We start from the raw sequence: 13,361 nt of genomic DNA, 5'->3' as shown, positions 1-13,361 counted from the left end.
ATGAATCGCGAATCTGCATTGGGCACGGTGATGATGCTGGAACTTTTGTTTGGTGCCGTTCCAATGAGATTTATAAAGATGAAGAGAACATGCAAATTTCCACAGTCATTGATGATATGGGGCTGCATGTCAGGTAAAGGCACTGGGGAGATGGCTGTCATTACATCTTCAATAAATGCACAAGGTTATGTTGATATTTTGGACACTTTTCTTATCCCATCAATAGAAAGGATGTTTGGGGATGATGAAATCATTTTTCAAGATGATAGTGCATCCTGCCATAGAGCAAAAACTGTGCAAACATTCCTTAAAAAATGACACATAAGGTCAATGTCATGGCCTGCAAATAGTCCGGATCTCAATCCTATTGAAACTCTTTGGTGGAAGCTGAAGAAAATGGTCCATGACAAGGCTCCAACCTGCAAAGCTGATCTGGCAACAGCAAGCAGAGAAAGTAGGAGCCAGACTGATGAAGAGAACTGTGTGACCCTCATTAAGTCCAGGCCTCAGAGACTGCAAGCTGTTATAAAAGCCAGAGGTGGTGCAACAAAGTACTAGTGATGTGTTGGAGTGATTTTTTGCTTGTTTGTTTTTCATGATTCCATAATTTTTTCCTCAGAATTGAGTGATTCCATATTTTTTCCCCTATGCTTGGTTAAAAAAAAGTAACCATTACTGACTACCACATTATTTGTTCTTGATTTCTTTTAGTGTTTCTTAAAGCCAGAAAGTTGCCATTTGAAATGACTTTAGTTTTGTGCCATGTCTGTGATCTGCTTTTTTTCTACAAAATTAATCAACTGAATGAACATCCTCCAAGGCCGGTGATTCCATCATTTTTGCCGCCAGGGGTTGTATAAGTCTCAGCATTCCCTCAGCATAGTTGTACTCCAGTCACTTTTAGTTTCCGGGTATCTAACAATGGGTTAAGTCTACACATCACGTGCTTTGAGTGACAGCTGACATCATCCAATCAGATCTGTTCCTGCCGTTGACGGACAGTGCAGTGCTCACCAATCAGCGCCCGTGAGTCTGCCCTTTCTGCACGGCACCGCCTTCTGGCTTCTCCGCCCTTCCTTGGTGATGACGTATGAAATCCTAGACCAATCAGAGAGGCGGAATTTTTCACTGGCATAATTATTGACCAATAGGCATTGCCGGGTGGCGGCCGTTGGGTTGTGTGTGGATGCCTGGCAGAGGAAGCAGAGCGGTAACGGAGAGCTGCTGCCGGAGACCGTGAGCAACCATGGGGAACCGGGGGATGGAGGAGCTCATTCCCCTCGTTAACAAGCTCCAGGACGCGTTTAGTTCCATAGGCCAGTCCTGTAATCTGGACCTGCCGCAGATAGCAGTGGTTGGAGGGCAGAGCGCCGGCAAGAGTTCCGTGCTGGAAAACTTCGTAGGCCGGTAAGTTGTGCCGGCACCGCCTGTCTTCGCGGCGTCTGCGGCATTCCCTAGTGGCATTTGGTATTCACAGCAGCACTCTGCGCACTTTACGCAGCTTTTCCTGCAGGCTTCTCAATGAGTGACGTCACCGCTCTGCGCTCGGGCTCCTGACAGCGGCGGCGCCGGAGCTGTTACCCCGGAGGTGGCCGCTGTCTTCAGGCTCCTCCGGGCGCGGTGCGGTGTTATACAGCGCTCTACAGGCTCCATGGACGTCACTGCGCTCCAGCAGCTGGGAAACTACAACTCCCAGCATGCCCTGACTGCCAGGTCTATCGGGGGACGCTGGGAAATGTAGTCTTCCTGCTGCTAGTGCAGCACAGACGGCAGAGCCTTGCTGTATACAGTGTATTGTGTGTTATCAGCCGGGTGGAGACAGCAGATAATTATATGTATCCTACCTCCACCTGCCTGATCCGCCCGGTGCCGGCTGTTCCCAGCATATGGCGGGGCTGGTCACCTGCCCCTGGTACTTGGCCACTGTGGGGGGCCCCCGGCACACGGAGGCGCAATGGTGGGAGAGTACTGGTTCACCTTCCTTGTACGAGGGGGTCTGGTGGGACCGGTGGGGCACTGACGGCACCTGGTTGGTTTGATGTGAAGCTGGCGGCAGCGGTGGGACCAGTGGGGATTTGGCGGTATGCGGTTGGTTTGTGGGGACGCTGGTGTCATGCAGTTGGTCTGTTGGGCCGCTGACGGCAAGTAGTGGGGCTGTTGGGGCTCTGGCTGCACTCGGTGGGTCTGGTGGGCATCTGGCGGCATGTGCTTGGTGTGGTGCGAAGCTGGCGACAAGTGGCAGGACTAGTACGGCGCTGGTGGGACCAGAGGGGATCTGGCGGCACGCGGTTGGTTTGTGGGGGCGCTGGTGACAAGTGGCGGGACTGTTGGGGCGCTGGCTGCGCTCTGTGGCTCTGTTGGGGCGCTGGCTGCGCTCTGTGGCTCTGTTGGGGCGCTGGCTGCGCTCTGTGGCTCTGTTGGGGCGCTGGCTGCGCTCTGTGGCTCTGTTGGGGCGCTGGCTGCGCTCTGTGGCTCTGTTGGGGCGCTGGCTGCGCTCTGTGGCTCTGTTGGGGCGCTGGCTGCGCTCTGTGGCTCTGTTGGGGCGCTGGCTGCGCTCTGTGGCTCTGTTGGGGCGCTGGCTGCGCTCTGTGGCTCTGTTGGGGCGCTGGCTGCGCTCTGTGGCTCTGTTGGGGCGCTGGCTGCGCTCTGTGGCTGTGTTGGGGCGCTCTGTGGCTCTGTTGGGGCCCTGGCTGCGCTCTGTTGGGGCTCTGGTGACGCCTCGCTGCCGGCGGTCACGGGGCTCTGGTGGTGTCTGGGCCGTGACGGCTCGGAGCATGAAGGGGGTGTACGCAGCATTCGGCCGGTGGTTTCAATGTTGTGGCTGATTGGTGTTGTAAATTAATAAAATAATCCTCATTACTTGGATGTGATAGGTGCCAGGTTATCAAATGTTGCGGATTATTAGACGGTCGTTTTTGCGCTGTATAGCCACTAATACTTTTACACCATTAAGAGTTCATTATCTACAGCTCTCGGCAGACCTATGTGTCTCCATGGTAACAGGGGGCAAACAAACGGCAGTGAACCCTGCCGTCTGTCTCCCTGACACTGGGTACAGGCTTGTTTCCATGGAGATGCATTGGCCTGTACTTGTTATGGCTGTCCGAGAACAGGGACCCCCGCACTGTCACGGACCCCCGCACCGTCAGGAACGTGATGCCGTCCTGTTCTCCATCTGGTCACGTGATGCTCTGCGGCCGAGCTGAGCCTTATGGCAGTGACGCTCGTCTGTCCGGCGTCCAGTAAGTGCAGCCATTGCTGACTCCCCGGGTAGGAAACCATGCGGAGCCGTGCACTTAGGATCACACTCACTTCAATAGGCCCTGAGCTGCAGTACCAAGAATGGCCACTACACAGTGTATGGCGCTCTGGTGGTCCGGCTCCATGCTGATGATGGGTGGGGGTCCTGGGTGCTGGACCACCGCTGATCTGATATTGCCTATTCCAAGGACAGGTCATCTAGGCCGCGAGCCTGGAGATCCCCTTTAATGCCCCCGGGCAGGTGAAGGTGGCCATGACCCCGCCTGCTCTGTGCCTAGATCGGACCCCCTGGAGTCGCCCCACGTGCCGTCCTGTGAGTGACGGCGCTGTTTGTGGTGGTCTGTACTCTGGCACTGGCTGCCCATATTCTGATGGGACAGGGGAATATCGGGGCCGTTAATGTGATGGGCTCCAAGCTTTCCTGTGTGCGGATGAGCAGACCCCACTGTGTACCCGCTCCCCCTGTATCTTGTGCACGCGGCATTGTGCCAAGTCCTGCCCTCCTGTGTGTACAGTACAACGTACGCTGCACTCACGGGGGTGATGGGACCCGGCCATACAGAGGGGGCGCCATCAGCACCGCACTGTGTGACACAGCCGAGACCACAGGGAAGGGAATATCGTCTGCTCCACGCAAAATGCAGTCACATCAGCAAGCCCCCCATTACTGGCCTGTGTATGACGCAGACCACGGCCCCTGTAAGAGCGAGCTACAGCCTCATCTGTGCGGGGGTCAGTCTACACTGGTATGAACCAGGAGGCTCAGGATGGAGAGACCTGTGCGTCAGTGCAAGAAATCATCATGGGATGTAATGTACGTACGCAGTGACTGCACCAGCAGTATAGTGAGTGCAGCTCTGGGGTATAATACAGGATGTAACTCAGGATCAGTAATGTAATGTATGTACACAGTGACTGCACCAGCAGAATAGTGAGTGCAGATCTGGGGTATAATACAGGATGTAACTCAGGATCAGTAATGTATGTACACAGTGACTGCACCAGCAGAATAGTGAGTGCAGCTCTGGAGTATAATACAGGATGTAACTCAGGATCAGTACAGGATCAGTAATGTAATGTATGTACACAGTGACTGCACCAGCAGTATAGTGAGTGCAGCTCTGGGGTATAATACAGGATGTAACTCAGGATCAGTACAGGATCAGTAATGTAATATATGTACACAGTGACTGCACCAGCAGTATAGTGAGTGCAGCTCTGGGGTATAATACAGGAGGTAACTCAGGATCAGTAATGTAATGTATGTACACAGTGACTGCACCAGCAGAATAGTGAGTGCAGCTCTGGGGTATAATAAAGGAGGTAACTCCGGATCAGTACAGTATCAGTAATGTAATGTATGTACACAGTGACTGCACCAGCAGTATAGTGAGTGCAGCTCTGGAGTATAAGGCCATGTTCACACTTTGCGGGTTTTACAGCGGATCCGCAGCGTTTCTGCAGCTGCGGGTCCGCTGCAGTTTCCATTGCGTTTACATTTACATGTAAACCCTATGGAAACCGCCATCCGCTGTGCACATGCTGCGGGAAAAACCGCGCAGAAACGCAGCGGTTTACATTCCGCAGCATGTCACTTCTTTGTGCAGAATCGCTGCGATTCTGCACCCATAGGAAAGCATTGATCCGCTAACTTCCCGCATGCCCACGATGCGGGAAGTAAGCGGATAATGTGCAGATGGTACCCGGGGTGGAGGAGAGGAGACTCTCCTCCAGGCCCTGGGAACCATATCTGTGTAAAAAAAAAAAAAAGAATTAAAATTAAAAAATGATATACTCACCTCTCAGCGCTGCACGCGGCTGTCCGGTCTGGTTGCTGTGCGAGCAGGGCCTGCGATGACGTCGCGGTCACATGACCGTGACGTCACGAAGGTCCTTTTCGCACAGCATCTTTGGAACCGGAGCGCCGTGTGCAGCGCCGAGGAGATCGGGACATCAGAGGGTGAGTATATAACCATGTTTTATTATTTTTAACATTACTATTGATGCTGCATATTGCTGCATATGCAGCATCAATAGTATAGGAGTAAACCCGCAGCGGAAACCGCAAAACAAACCGCGATAAATCTGCAGGGATAACCGCAGCGGTTTTGCCCTGCAGATTTATCAAATCCTCTGCGGGAGAACCCGCAGAGGACCCGACCTATGTGTGCACATAGCCTAATACATGATGTAACTCAGGATCAGTAATGTATGTACACAGTGACTGCACCAGCAGAATAGTGAGTGCAGCTCTGGGGTATAATACAGGATGTAACTCAGGATCAGTAATGTAATGTATGTACACAGTGACTGCACCAGCAGAATAGTGAGTGCAGCTCTGGGGTATAATACAGGATGTAACTAAGCTTTGCTCCTATTATACTGGGGAAGTTCCTTGGTGTTTATAGACTATACAATGCTATATAAAAGTCCACACATCATTTAACTATAGTTTAAAAGGTATTTACCCCGCCCCCTTAAGACCAGCAGCTTTGATATAATACGCTGGGGTGTTTGGATCCCCCGGCTCCTATCAGTATATGCACACCTATGGGACCTGCGGATGTAGTGCACATTCACCATTACTCAGCCGTTTCGCCACTATAGACTGGGGTGAACTTCCTCCCTGGTATCTGCGGGCTTTGGTCAGGAATGTTGTGACTTGTCTTCATTCCTCCTGCTTGATAACAAGATGGAGGCCATCTTTATTAGAATTCAATGGGATTGAAAAATTTGAGTTGCAGGTGTAAGTGTCCTCAGCGGGTTTTGTAGACCTGAAAACGTCTCCAGCCAAGGTCTGCTCTGCTGTATATAGACGTATAGCTAACAATACTGCCACCATTGCTGCAGTGTATGATAACATGTACTGTGAGGGTGGAAACAGTCAGCAGTGGAGAGTACAGAAATTAGAGACTAAAACTACTATAATACTGCCCCTATGTACAAGAGCATAGTAGTTATATTCTTGTACATAGGGGCAGTATTATAGTAGTTATATTCTTGTACATAGGGGCAGTATTATAGTAGTTATATTCTTGTACATAGGGGCAGTATTATAGTAGTTATATTCTTGCACATAGGGGCAGTATTATAGTAGTTATATTCTTGTACATAGGAGCAGTATTATAGTAGTTGTATTCTTGTACATAGGGAGCAGTATTATAGTAGTTATATTCTTGCACATAGGGGCAGTATTATAGTAGTTGTATTCTTGTACATAGGGGCAGTATTATAGTAGTTATATTCTTGTACATAGGGGCAGTATTATAGTAGTTATATTCTTGCACATAGGGGCAGTATTATAGTAGTTATATTCTTGTACATAGGAGCAGTATTATAGTAGTTGTATTCTTGTACATAGGGAGCAGTATTATAGTAGTTATATTCTTGCACATAGGGGCAGTATTATAGTAGTTGTATTCTTGTACATAGGGAGCAGTATTATAGTAGTTATATTCTTGCACATAGGGGCAGTATTATAGTAGTTGTATTCTTGTACATAGGGAGCAGTATTATAGTAGTTATATTCTTGCACATAGGGGCAGTATTATAGTAGTTATATTCTTGTATATAGGGGGCAGTATTATAGTAGTTATATTCTTGTACATAGGAGCAGTATTATAGTAGTTATATTCTTGCACATAGGGGCAGTATTATAGTAGTTATATTCTTGTACATAGGAGCAGTATTATAGTAGTTATATTCTTGTACATAGGAGCAGTATTATAGTAGTTATATTCTTGTACATTGGGGCAGTATTATAGTAGTTATATTCTTGTACATAGGGGGCAGTATTATAGTAGTTATATTCTTATACATAGGGGCAGTATTATAGTAGTTATATTCTTGTATATAGGAGCAGTATTATAGTAGTTATATTCTTGTACATAGGAGCAGTATTATAGTAGTTATATTCTTGTACATAGGGGCAGTATTATAGTAGTTATATTCTTGTATAGTGGGGCAGTATTATAGTAGTTATATTCTTATACATAGGGGCAGTATTATAGTAGTTATATTCTTGTACATAGGGACAGTATTATAGTAGTTATATTCTTGTACATAGGGGGCAGTATTATAGTAGTTATATTCTTGTACATAGGGGGCAGTATTATAGTAGTTATATTCTTATACATAGGGGCAGTACTATAGTAGTTATATTCTTGTATATAGGAGCAGTATTATAGTAGTTATATTCTTGTACATAGGGGCAGTATTATAGTAGTTATATTCTTGTACATAGGGGGCAGTATTATAGTAGTTATATTCTTGTACATAGGGGGCAGTATTATAGTAGTTATATTCTTATACATAGGAGCAGTATTATAGTAGTTATATTCTTGTACATAGGGAGCAGTATTATAGTAGTTATATTCCTGTACATAGGAGCAGTATTATAGTAGTTATATTCTTGTATAGTGGGGCAGTATGGTTATTGTAATTTCTGAAACTTTACTGATAAGCCTTTTTGTGTGTCACAATTGCTAGGAAATAATGGGATCATCCTGTATGAGATGCATTGAATAGTTTATTAACCCTTGATGCATTGGTGACTCAGTTCTATTCTATGGGAATGGTACTCATCATCTTCTGTAAAATTCCCAGTAGAATTATAGGGGAAGTTTTGCTTTTCTTTGGCAGTCGCCTGGTGGAGCCTCAGACAGAAGTTCTGTATCTGCCGTATTCTTGTAGTTTGGCCACACGCTAGCCATGTGTGGAGAGAAGTATGTGCCCCCCGTCACGTAACTCTACAGGAGCTTTCCCACCGTCCCGTTCTACATTCATAGACGCTAATATGGAGTCGGCTCCTCTGCAGATATAACGGCTTCCGCTCTTCTGGGAAGGATTTCTATAAGGTTTTGGAGCATTTGTAGGGTCAGACCCTGCTGTTGGGGGAGGTCCGGCTCATATCTCCTTTATAGGTGTTGGATGGGGCTGAGGTGCCGGCTCTGTGCGGCCGCTCATGGTTTTTCCTCTCCATGTCTGTGTGGACCTTGTGTACTGGGCACAATCATGGGGAACAGAAGGGTCTTCCACAAAGCTGGAAGCTACAATTATCCACAATATCACTAGAACCAAGGGCCCAATACCGACCCCTGATAACATCCCATGGCATTATGCTCCTCCACCATCTGTACAGTGGACACAGTGCAGTCAGGGGGTAACGTCCTCCTGGAATCGCCAAACCCAGACCTCTCCATCAGAAGCAGATAGAGAAGTGTGATCACTGCACAGAACACGTCTCCTCCAGAGTCCAGTGGTGGCGGCTTTACACCACTGCATCCGACGCTCGGCATTGTGCTTGGTGATGTGTGGTCGGAGGTTATGGGGGATGATGGGGACTGATATTATACATCGGGGACAATGGGACTGAATAAAACACCTGAGTTCATTGATTATTGCGTGAGCCCCATTACGTTTCTCCGTGTAGCTTTATAGGCAGACCCCCAGGCGTTGTGTAGGTCCTGTAACATGGCCGCCCCTCGTGATCAGCTGGGAATGTTTTATGATGTTTGCTGAGCTTCTCCTGCAGCGTCCGATAAGCAGAATGTTACCGGTCACACCCTTCCCAGAATAGCCTGCAGTGGGATAGGTGATGGCGGCGGTATTACATCACACGTGATATGAGTGGGGGGGCCATCACTGCGCAGGGGAGCTGTGAACCCTGGCACCTCGCTCACTGGAGGCATAGTGCTGCCATTATGTGCTCATGTGATGATGACTCAGCTCCATTATGTACTCTGCAGAAAACGTGACGTTGAGATCAGACAGCGGCAGCTTGTTGACTGTTTCCACGAAGATGCTGGATTTTATCTCTGGCAGGTGAAATCCTTGGAGCATCCATGTCCGCTCCGCCGGTCTTACACTTTGTCCTCGGAGGAGAATCATTTACCCTAGCCGGGTGCACACTTTGCTCTTAAAGGGACGGCGTCGATGAGCCCTCATTGTCCTCCTTATCGGAGATATGTCTCCTGTCCTGCGGTGATACGGGGGGGCACACAATGCGGTGACATCAGGCGGGGGCCCGGCGTGGTGTGGACGTGTCCCCCCCCCTGCAGATCTGGGCACACCAGTGTCCTGAGCGTTTCCTTCCTCTCCGTCCATGTTATCAGACAGATCGGCCGTGCGGGAATTCTTCATTTTATTGAGAGGGGCTTGACCCTTTAATCTGCTAATCCAGACATCTGTTAATCCAGAATGCTGTTATCAGAGGGGTTTACGGTGCGGCACTGCGGTGGCGGTACAGTAGAACGGGTCAATGGTGGCACAGATCTGTGTGACCCCTTCTATCGGCTGCTGGCAGCGAGCTCTGCCCTTACTCTTGGAGCATGGGGGGTTACACACGGGGGTCTCGTGGGCTGCAGAGAGGTCACATGACGTCCTGTGCAGGGAGCAGCCGTCCGTCGCTTTGTTCTGGGGGGTAAAGTGCTGAGCTCGTGTGTACAGCGCAGCGCAGCTCATTGACCGCGGGGCGACACAATGCCGCTCCTATGTGTCTGCGTTGGCTTCCTGTTGGTCCGCTGCCCGGCCGGACAATGGACGTAGTGCACTGATCACCGGGGGCCTGACGCAGCACATGCCTCCTCACCAGGCCGCTCCGCTCCTCACAATCTCCTGATTTCTGTTTCCTTCCTCTCCAACAGCTAAAAATATATATATTTATAAGAAATGGTGCGAGCGTCACGTCTCCTCCTGTGCTGACCAGTTGTCAGGAATGGTGGGGGGGATCCTGGTTGTCAGGGATGGCGGGGGTGGGGGGGATCAGGTGATCGGATGGATGTGTAATGGGGGGAATATTCCAAATCTGCGATAAATGTGTGATCATTGAGACCCTACAATCACTAGGAGCCCCCTCCTCCTCGCTGAGGAAGCGATGGGAATGTAGAATGCAGAGGGGGGCTCGGGACCCCATTCGGATGAACTTCAGGGGTCCAAGCGATCACACAAGTGTCATAGGTTTGTCTTCAATTCGTTGTGTAAAGAAGAATAAGTGTAGAATAAATGTCCTGTACTCCGGAGCTGAATTCATAATTCTGCCAGCTGTTAAGGGGGCAGTCTGGGACTTTACAAATAATGGCCTGGGGATAAGTGATCAATACGCTACCGGTGGTCTCCGTCGGCCCCTGACCACGTGCTCAGGACACACCGTGCACATTCCCATGACATAATGCACGTCGGGAGCAATAAAACCTATAAATAAAGCAATAACACCTCTCGGTACTATCTCGCTGCCGTCACCGGCCCAGGATGTGCCCTTTGATCCCCTCTTACCAGCATCTACACCGGCGATTTCCCGGCTGTTGGGGGCGTGACAACCAGTTTACTGACTGCTTCCAATAACAACCAGCGGAGTTTTATAAATTTGCCGTTTTTTTATGGTTCTAATCCTCGGACCCGCGTCCAGTCGTTTCTTGCTGACTCATATTGTACAGCATAAGCGGTTTCCAGCATTCAGGAAGGCTTCAGAGCTGAAATCCGCCGGGCAGCCATTACTGGTTGGACGTGGGGCTTTTACCCATGGAGCTCTCTGCGCGCTTTTCTCAGCCCGTGCGGTGACAGCGGGCCCAGGGCGTGTTCACATGATGACATACGTGTTTGTGGAGTGTGTGCTCCGGGATCAGGCGGTGACACTCGGAGTGCGAGCGTCCTGTATGTTCATGGCTGGTGAAGAGTCAATAAACAGGGATTAGTCACTTCCCATAAAGGGCCAACGAGCGAGGCCGTGTGCGCTGTCCCATGGCTGTGGTGGGGGGCTGCTAATGACGGCACACTCTTCCTCCCATGTCCGCTAATGGCGGGACCCCCGTCCTGTCCTATACATACATGTTGTGATCTGACTGTCCCTTTTTCTCTTTCCTTGCAGAGACTTCCTGCCCCGTGGCTCCGGCATCGTCACACGTCGCCCCCTCATCCTCCAGCTCATGTTCAGTAAAACAGGTTGGTGCCTTGTACTGCGTCACTGTGACTGCGAGGGTCACATGTCCTTTTCACTTGACTGCTGCAGACGATCACCGATTGGCTGCAGCGATCTTGTGACAAAACAAGATCACATGACGGCCTCAGAGAGATGACCCCAGCAGAGGCGCCAGGTCGGGAGCCATTGGTAGCGTACTACTCCTTGAAGCCACTCCAAAATGTTCAACTGTTAGTCTCCGTTTTACTTAAAGGGTGTTCCCATCTCCAAGATCCTATCCCAGTGTGTAATAATAATATTAGCAAATAACTTCAATTCAAATGTAGTGTAGTTCTTCTGATTCGCTCTGTCCCTTACCCATATGCAGTGCATTGTAGTAGCTTAGGTATCCATGGTTACAACCACTCATACAGTGACAGTTGTTAGTGGTTGTAACCATGGATACCTTAGCAATTGGAGTAAGCAGCATAGCTAATCAGAAGAACTATACTGCATTTGTAATTAAAGGTATTTGCTTATAGTATTACTTATTGGGATAGGATCTTGCAGATGGGAATACCCCTTTAATATTAGTATTCCTCATGCGAGGAGGAATTGTTACTCCGTTATTCCTCCTGGAAATGTTTAAACACGTTGACAACTTGCAGTTACTATTTCCCACAGACATGTGGCCCTACTGGCCTGGACTGGGAACAATCAGTTGTCATTTTTTTCATACATTTCCAAGAGGAATAACAGAGTGACAATGTTCTTAGAAGATGATTGATTTCCATGGGGCAGGAATTGTGACCCGGCGTTGCCCTGTGTGAGCTGCTGTTGGACAGGCGTTGCTCGGGTGGCTGGCTGGCGGGCAGGCGTTGCCCGGGTGGCTGTTCGGGCAGGCGTTGCATGGGTGGCTGTTCGGGCCGGGCAGGCGTTGCGCGGGTGGCTGTTCGGGCTGGTCAGGCGTTGCACGGGTGGCTGTTCGGGCCGGTCAGGCGTTGCGCGGGTGGCTGTTCGGGCCGGTCAGGCGTTGCGCGGGTGGCTGTTCGGGCCGGTCAGGCGTTGCGCGGGTGGCTGTTCGGGCTGGTCAGGCGTTGCGCGGGTGGCTGTTTGGGCCGGTCAGGCGTTGCGCGGGTGGCTGTTCGGGCCGGTCAGGCATTGCGCGGGTGGCTGTTCGGGCCGGTCAGGCGTTGCGCGGGTGGCTGTTCGGGCCGGGCAGGCGTTGCGCGGATGGCTGTCCGGGCTGGGCAGGCGTTGCGCGGGTGGCTGTCCGGGCCGGGCAGGCGTTGCGCGGGTGGCTGTCCGGGCTGGGCAGGCGTTGCCCGGGTGGCTGTCCGGGCCGGGCAGGCGTTGCCCGGGTGGCTGTCCGGGCCGGGCAGGCGTTGCCCGGGTGGCTCACAGCCGGTCGTCTGCTATGTTGCGTGTCTTCTCTCCAAACGGCAGGGATTAACATCAGACAGTCGTTGTCACCGAGCCGGCTGCCATCCAGCTGATGTGTATCTGCCCTGACTGCTGGAACTCGTAGTTCCAGAACCGCCCGGATGTCACACAGTGGCCATTCTTGTTCTGGGGCGAGAATCCTAAACCTTCACCTTTCGTCTGCATCCAGCGGGCAATTAAGGGCATCTCCTACAGGTCCGACCTGTCTGGACAGTTTCCCGGCGGCTTTTAATAATTCTTTTGGTGACTCAGGCGTAAATTTAGTAACACATTACCAGGAGGAAGCTACCTGCCCTCCGGCTGTTGTGACACTACAGCTCCCAGCATGCCCCGGCTCGGTCTGGTATTACAGCGCAGTTTTCACTTAAGTGAATAGGACGGGCTGCAATACCACACGTAACCTGCGGACATGAGTGGCGCTGTTAGCTTTTTTTCTAATATTCCCCATATGCTTTGTGCCTCGGGTGCTGCCTGTACTTGGGGAAACTTCCATGATTGCGGTTTCCTCTGTGTGATATATATATATATATATATATATATATATATATTTATTTTTTTTTCTTCCCACCTGTCCGCGTCCCTGCGCTTGCGTCATCCTGCCAGTTTCACACCTTGCCGGCACTAAGGAGTGAGGAGCGGCCGGGTGACAGCGAGGATCTTATGACTGGTGATGTAACTGGGGGCAGGGATACAGATACACTGTGCCTGGCATGTGGTGAGCACAGACAGCGGCGGGCAGTGTGTGCAGCCTGTGGTCGGAGGC

The 13,361-nt window shown here is 50.4% G+C and overlaps 1 protein-coding gene across 4 annotated transcripts in view; it reads left to right on the top strand.

The window, feature by feature from the left end:
- The first annotated feature begins 1,126 nt into the window (after positions 1-1,126).
- The window catches only part of DNM2 (dynamin 2), a 54,831-nt gene continuing 42,596 nt past the window's right edge, over positions 1,127-13,361 (top strand). For all 4 annotated transcript variants that reach the window (XM_077261998.1, XM_077261997.1, XM_077261996.1 and 1 more), the window contains exons 1-2: positions 1,127-1,407; positions 11,126-11,199. In XM_077261998.1, coding sequence (XP_077118113.1) covers positions 1,247-1,407; positions 11,126-11,199 — 235 coding nt within the window. In that variant the 5' untranslated portion in view covers positions 1,127-1,246. The remainder of the gene's footprint in view (positions 1,408-11,125; positions 11,200-13,361) is intronic.

This window comes from Ranitomeya variabilis, chromosome 5, assembly GCF_051348905.1.
Source record: "Ranitomeya variabilis isolate aRanVar5 chromosome 5, aRanVar5.hap1, whole genome shotgun sequence".
In the NCBI taxonomy this organism is placed as follows: domain Eukaryota; kingdom Metazoa; phylum Chordata; class Amphibia; order Anura; family Dendrobatidae; genus Ranitomeya; species Ranitomeya variabilis.
Note: the sequence above shows the minus strand (reverse complement) of the source record. Positions and strands in the feature narration are given on the sequence as shown.